General features: G+C 33.5%; 2 protein-coding genes across 2 annotated transcripts; both read right to left on the bottom strand.

The window, feature by feature from the left end:
* Window positions 1-300: 300 nt before the first annotated feature.
* Window positions 301-1244, bottom strand: LOC100930813 (olfactory receptor 4P4-like). Its single transcript, XM_012552653.2, has one exon. It carries the CDS (start codon window positions 1228-1230, stop codon window positions 301-303), a length of 930 nt encoding a protein of 309 aa, XP_012408107.1. The 5' UTR covers window positions 1231-1244.
* A 5293-nt stretch (window positions 1245-6537) lies between these two features.
* LOC100931080 (olfactory receptor 4P4-like) lies at window positions 6538-7499 on the bottom strand. The gene has a single exon (XM_031943699.1). The coding sequence runs from the start codon at window positions 7483-7485 to the stop codon at window positions 6538-6540; it is 948 nt and encodes a 315-aa protein (XP_031799559.1). The 5' UTR covers window positions 7486-7499.
* Between the last annotated feature and the right edge of the window lie 207 nt (window positions 7500-7706).

Here is a 7706-nt window from a genome sequence, read left to right as displayed (position 1 = left end):
TAAATTTTTTTTCTCCAAAATAATGTGGGAAAATGGTTTCCATTGATTGCATAACTTATGTGCATGATGCAATAGTATGCAGATTAGAATATAATTGATATTGGGCTTGCTTCTCAATGAGTAAAGGAAAGATGAGAGAGTGGAAGGAATTTGGAAATAAAAACAGTTCTAACTAATATTACAAATAAATAAAAAAATAATAAAAAACAAAGTTCATCCCTAAAATGAAATGAAAATATGAGCATATTGTTATTTTTTTCAATTGTCCTTAGAGAAAGAAAAATCAACTATAATTTGTTTTTATTTGAATGTCAAAAACAATTTTGTTAACCACACCTTCTTCATAGCATTTTTCATCTCTGTGTTTCTTAGTGTATAGATGAGAGGATTCATCATAGGTGCAATGATTGTGTAAAACATAGAGAACTCCTTATCATTTTGGCTAGCATTAGGAGGTGGAATGTATGTGGCAATGCAGGGTACAAAAAACAGAACAACAACCATGACATGGGAAGCACAAGTTGAGAGGGCTTTGCGTCGAGCATCGGAGGAATGGTTCCTAAGGTTATATAATATGACAATGTAAGATGCCACCAAGACCAGAAAGGTGGCTAAGACAACCATTCCAGTATTTGCAATGACTAAGATATTAGGGATGCGTGTGTCAGTGCAGACAAGTTTCAAGAGGGCTTTCACATCACACGCATAGTGATCCACTTGATTAGGGCCACAGAAAGGTAATCTAATGACCATGATCATCTGGGCAATGGCATGCCAAAAGGCCACTACCCAAGCCATGAGAAGCATCATGTTACATCTCTGTCTATTCACAATTATCATGTAATGCAAAGGTTTACAAATGGCAACATAACGATCAAAGGCCATAGACACCAGAATGAACATCTCCACGGTTGCAAGAAAATGAGAAGTAAAAAGCTGAATCATACAACTATTATAGGAGATGTATTTTTGCTTGGCAATTAAATCCCTGAGTAGTCTGGGAACTACAGTGGAAGTATAGGCAAGATCCATGTAAGATAAATGACAGAGAAAATAGTACATAGGTTGCCAGATCAAATGACTGCATATGATAGTGATGAAGATAATGACATTCCCAAAGACAATGGCAAAATAGCAGAACAGAAAGATTACAAAACACGTTATCTTAACCTCCTGGCTCTTGAACAGTCCCAAGAGAACAAATTCTGTGACATTGTTCTGATTTTCCATGTACTTCAATAATTTACATGTATCCGGGAGAATTCTAATTTATCTGAAATCACATAAAATATGATAAATTATCACTTGTCTATTGTAGATGTAAAGTTGCTTTCCAGATTATTTAAATGTATAATGCATTATTAGAGTGGATCCTTCTATAACTTTAAATTTGGGAAGAACAAAGAATATTCTTTTTTTCAGCTAGATCCTAGAAACCATTTTGACAATTAGGTAGCTCAAATGAATTTTTGCTAATGCTACTAAAATTCCTGTAGTCAAATCATTTCAAAAACGTTATATATCTATAAAAGTTATTTCTCCATTATGATAATTATATAAAATGAAAATTAATTTCTTATATAGATACATAATCATAACAATACTAAAATTAATATATTTATTGAAGAAAAAAGGAAATGTGAATGTGTCATACATACATGCACATTCTGATTATTCCAAAAGTAATATTAGAAAATACAGGAAAGTTTAGAGAAAATTACATATTAAACTATTAAATGTCCCTATCATAAAAGTGATTTTAATATGATTTTATAATACCTTTAATAAATAAAAAATAAATGAAAGAAAATATTTTGAAGTATAAAATCTATGTTTCAGCTCACATGGAAATTAAAAGTCCATGGTTCATTATATGTAATTAAAATATTAAATAGTTAATGTAAGGAAAAGAGAAGAAAGAAACAAAGAATTGACAAACAAACAGATACAAGTTTCTGGTCAAGCTGAGCTAAGAAAGTGAGTAGTTCAACCACACATTGAAGATAATTTTACACAAGTCTGAGAAAATAATATGGAACCTTTGTTTCCTAAAGAGGATATCTTTTCCTGTGGAATGTCAAAATGGTTAAACTTTAGGGCAATTGGAGATGAGATATTGGCAAGGAAGCCTAGTCAGCATGGATATGTAGGGCAAAATGAAATAATATGCTGTTCCTTCCCTCTCCATCAGTTCATACTTTCTCGCTCATTATCAGTCTCCTTTTATGTGTATTAGATGTGTTATTCTGATTCTTCTACAAGTGAAGGACTCTACTCTTCCTGCTTTTCTGTCAGGTCTTTCTTTTTTAATTTATCACCCTCCCTTCTGATTTTTCTTTGGTTGTACCTTTGGAAAATACTATATTGAGTCATTGATTCTGTATTCTGATACCAAAAGTGTTCCAGGACATTCAAGGATTTGATGCCTTCTTGAACACTGTTCTACTATCCTATTTTAGTTAATACAATATTTGATTGATTGTTCCAAAATTTTGGAAGAAATACTTGCAAAGATATTTCTAATAAACAACGTCACAATGAAAAATTGGAGCCACAGTACAGATAATGTCATTGCAGTCTTGATTTCCTAAGGGAGTCTTTTTTCTATTCCTCTCTACTGTAAACAACAGAAAACTATACACTTGGAATTGAGTCTGATGGGGTAGAGGGACATTACTGTTTTTATAATCTTTTTTGTCCAGACAACTTGAGACTCTGAGTCTAGGTCACTGTTGGGGACTTTTCATATATTATGTCCTAACACTTTTGTGTCAGAACAGCCAAAGCATCAATGAACTTTATAGATGTTCAGTAAATGGTGAATTATTAATGAAAGGGAGAGAGGAAATCTAGGTGAACAGGACATTTAGAGGAAATGTTCTACAACTTTCCTTCTTTTATACATGGGAAAAATGAGGCTTAAAGTAATGAAATATTATCTAAAGTGCCACAAATATGAAGTAGGAAACTAAAGGTTTAAGCTGGTTTATTTGAATTCAAGCATATTATGCTAGCCATTTTGTAATAAATAAACACATGAAGATAGTTTCAGAAAAAACAGACACATGGAAAATAAGACAAAGGAAGAGACAAAGAAAAAAAGAGATGCAGGAAAGGGAGAAGCCAGAAAGAGACAACAGAGAGCATATTGTAATAGAAAAAGGGAAAAGGGGGAGAAAGAATTAGAGTCAGAGAGAGAAATAAAAGAGAAAAAGACACAGAGAGAAAGACAGACAGAAATAAAGACAGAAACAGAGGCAGATACAGAAACAGAAGCAGAGACAAAGACAGAAAGAGATAGAGGCAGAAAGACAGAAAAAGAGAGACAGAGACAGAGAGATACAGAGTATATGTTTCTAGGAAGGAACTTACTTTACTCCAGATGACAAGACTGATTCACTCTGCATGGTCACTCAAAAAAACAAAACCAAAAAATATTTCATGAAGCCCACACTGCAGCCTCATCCACCCTTCATAATAGATATTTATTTAGATTTTGTCACAGAAAAGGAGATGTATGATGCTTATGTATTTCATTCAAAGTTTCCTTCATCATGTGGAAAAGGAAGAGATCTTCTTTATGACAATGTTGATTCACTGGAATGGGTCAAGGGGGATTAATGATGAAGAAATAGTTATATTTCTCTTAAATAGGAATCCAGAGCAGCACAAATAGGTATCAAAAGCTCTGGATACCACATCAGAAGTTTCCCTAAAACAACCAGTTAGGGATCTATTGTCTTGTGCACTCTGATTCTGAAGGTATATGTGTGATCAAGGTATCGACACCCAGAGGTATTTCAAAGTAGCCTACCAAATTGTAGCCATAGTACAATGACAAATTCTGATTCAGGAGGAAGCCATTGTTTTTTTTTTTTTTCTTGTTGGGCCCTGTCAAATATGTTCTTGTCAGGTAACTTTGCTATCCAGGCCCAACCATTCTAATCCTCTGGGTGTATACCTCTGTGTCTTCAAATCCCCTTCTTAGAATTTTAGAACATCTGGGATTTCTTCAGCACAAGAGTCTATTTATTACATGTTGCATCTGGAGACAGGCAACACACAGAATTTTCTTTATTCTTTTTCCACATATTTGAGTCAATCAAGCCAATATCGAGTGAGTTGTGGTCACTTTTTAAAAGAATCATATTTTCCTTATTCCACTGGTATCTGATTTTGTTCCATTAGTTTAATTTCCCTTTAATTTCTAAATTACACTTCTGAGTACTGCCTAAGTTGTACATGTTACCAAACAAATTCAACTAATGCTGCAGTCCTTTAGCACTTCACAACTGTTTCCCCCCTGGCAAGAATGAAAGTCTCCCTTGAAGAAGAATATTGGAAAGAAGAGATTTAAAATATTTATTATGCTTCCCTTTAAACCCCAAAATAACACGTTCATGTGATATGAGGAGTTGGGAGTGGGGAATACTCCTCACAGCATATAGCACCCTTCTAGACATTGTATTTTCTTTCACATTTAAAATATTTCCATATTACATTTTTATGTGGTTCAGCTGGATTTGGATATCAGTCTATACTGGTTAAATGGAAATTCTATAAGTATAAAAGTAAATTTTAGCACTTAGATAAAAATCATAAATTTAATAAAAATACAATAAAATCTGTATGGTCCCAAGAGTTCTTTTAATAAAATTGTTCAAGGACGTCACTTGCCCAAAAGCTCAATATGGTTCATTTTGATATAGCTTTCTTATGGTTACAGTCATTTTGGTGACATCAATAAAGGTAGGGATTCCAGGACCAGGGAATTATTAATCTCAGTGTACCCTCTCTATGTCAGCATTCATTTACATGTAGTCCATGTCTCAGTTCCAACGTTTAAAAAAAAAGATACTGATAAGCTGAAAAATGGTGAGAGTATGACAACCAGTATGCTTAAAAGACTTTATTTGAAGCTACGTGAGGAACACATAAAGTAATAGGACATAAAGGACTGGGAAAGAAAAGAATCAAGGTGTCATGATAGTTTCAATGAACAGATGTGACATGGAAGAAATTCATCTTTTTTTTTTCCTTTAGGCACAAAGGTACAGAACAAAGAACAATAAGTAAAAGGTCTGCAGAATTAAATGTTGACTTGGAGAGAGGGTGAAAAACAAAATAATTTCTAAAATTTAAAGCAATTCCAAAGGGGATGGACAGAGAGAGACAGTGAAAGAAACAGAGGCAGAGGTAGAGATAAAGAGAAAGATGGGGAGAGACAGGGAGGACAGTGAAAGAGAGAACACCAGGAAGAGAGACAAGGGCAAAAGAAGCTGATGGAGAGACAGAGAGAGAGAATACTTTCATCCTCTTGAACATTTTCCAAGCAAGTACTGTGACAGGAATTTGACATGGTCAATTCCAAAGAACTTAAAACTTGTATAGATTTGAGGGAAAAAAAAAGCTAAAATGTAGGAGAGTAAGTGATTTGGCAAAAGATGTTTTAATCGAAAATGCTCTAGAACATGCTGTAATTCTCATCTACAACACTTCCTAAACAGTCTGCATCACATCAGCAACAAGCACTCCTTTACTTCCAATAGGAATTGTGTTCATTAATTAAAATGTGAAATCAATGAGAGCATAGATCATCTTGTATTCTCACAACTTAATGCAGTAATTGGCATGTGGTAAGTGGTAATAACTTTTGATCTCATTTCAGGCTCAGTCTTTCTTAAGTTTCTCTTTCTCTTCTCTCCTTAAGTCTCCCTTAATTCATCAAATTCAATATTCTTTCCATCATACCATTTGCTTTTCTTAAAATGTAGAAAAGAAATAATTAATAAGTACATCATACACAGTTGAGAGCAGCCAAGAATTGTGAAAAATACAGATGATGAAGTAAATGGGAATTAAAATCATAATTCCTCCTATTATTAAGGGAGTGTGCATTTAAAGTTGAAAACAAAAAATATTATAGGTATATATAATGTAATTCCTATAAATACAAAGTAAAAAAGCAATTAAATTTAATGAAATGTACTACATGCAGTTATTTGGGAAACAAGAAAGAACTTCTCCAGAAGATAGAATTTGAACTAAATCAAGGAGGAAGTCTGGGAAGCTGAAAATGATACAAGGAAATAATCAAGGCTTTGGAGACACTTAAAATAAATACATGGATTTAAAATATGGAGTATAATTAATAGGTATCATCAATTAACCAGGATAGTGCATGGAGGAGAGTAAAGGAGAAGAGGATTTCAAGTAAGAACAGTGCAGAAGAAACATTTTGTTCACTTTACATTACTTCCTTTTTTCAAAATAATGTGGGGAAATATATTTCATGAATTGCATAATTTATATCCACAATGCAAGAGTTTGCATGTTTCAGCATAATCAGTATGTGTCTTGTCTTCTCAATGAGTAAAGGAAAAGCGAGAGGGTAGAGAAGAATTTGGAAATAAAAAATAATAATAATTTTAACCTAATATTATAAAGAAAGAAAAAGGAAGAAAAAAGTTCATCCTTAAAAAGAAATTAAAATATGAATATATAGTTATTTTTTCAAAAGACCTAAAATGAAAAAAATCAAATTACAATTCTGCTTGATTTGAATATCAAAAACAATTTTGTTAACCACACCTTCTTCATAGCATTTTTCATCTCTGTGTTTCTTAGTGTATAGATGAGAGGGTTCATCATAGGTGCAATGACTGTGTAAAACATAGAGAACTCCTTATCATTTTGGCTAGCATTAGGAGGTGGAACGTATGTGGCAATGCAGGGTACAAAAAACAGAACAACAACCATAACATGGGAAGCACAAGTTGAGAGGGCTTTGCGCTGAGCATCGGAGGAATGGTTCCTAAGGTTATATAATATGACAATGTAAGATGCCACCAAGACAAGAAAGGTGGCTAAGACAACCATTCCAGTATTTGCAATGACTAAGATATTAGGGATGCGTGTGTCAGTGCAGACAAGTTTCAAGAGGGCTTTCACATCACACACATAGTGATCCACTTGATTAGGGCCACAGAAAGGTAATCTAATGACCATGATCATCTGGGCAATGGCATGCCAAAAGGCCACTACCCAAGCCATTAGAAGCATCATGTTACATCTCTGTCTATTCACAATTATCATGTAATGCAAAGGTTTACAAATGGCAACATAACGATCAAAGGCCATAGACACTAGAATGAACGTCTCAATGCCTGAAAGAAAATGAGAAGCAAAAAGCTGAGTGATACAACTATTATAGGAGATGTATGTTTGCTTGGCAATTAAATCCCTGAGTAGTCTGGGAACTACAGTGGAAGTATAGGCAAGATCCATGTAAGATAAATGACAGAGAAAATAGTACATAGGTTGCTGGATCAAATGACTACATAAGATAGTGATGAAGATAATAACATTCCCAAAGACAATGGCAAAATAGCAGCACAGAAAGATTACAAAACACGTTATCTTAACCTTCTGGCTCTTGAACAGTCCCAAGAGAACAAATTCTGTGACATTGTTCTGATTTTCCATGTACTTCAATAATTTACATGTATCCGGGAGAATTCTAATTTATCTGAAATCACATAAAATATGATAAATTATCACTGGTCTATTTTAGATATAAAGTTGCTTTCCAGATTATTTAAATGTACAATGCATTATTAGAGTGGATCCTTCTATAACTTTTAAATTTGGAAGAATAAAAAATATTCTTTTTTTCAGCTAGATCCTAGAAACCATTTTGACAATTA

Source organism: Sarcophilus harrisii, chromosome 6, assembly GCF_902635505.1.
Source record: "Sarcophilus harrisii chromosome 6, mSarHar1.11, whole genome shotgun sequence".
NCBI lineage: Eukaryota > Metazoa > Chordata > Mammalia > Dasyuromorphia > Dasyuridae > Sarcophilus > Sarcophilus harrisii.
The sequence above is the reverse complement of the archived record's forward strand: the minus strand, read 5'-3'. Positions and strand labels throughout refer to the sequence as shown.

Excerpts from the sequence above, each read along its gene's own strand:
- LOC100931080 (XM_031943699.1), bottom strand. The coding sequence starts at position 7,485 with ATGGAAAATCAGAACAATGTCACAGAATTTGTTCTCTTGGGACTGTTC.
- LOC100930813 (XM_012552653.2), bottom strand. The coding sequence starts at position 1,230 with ATGGAAAATCAGAACAATGTCACAGAATTTGTTCTCTTGGGACTGTTC.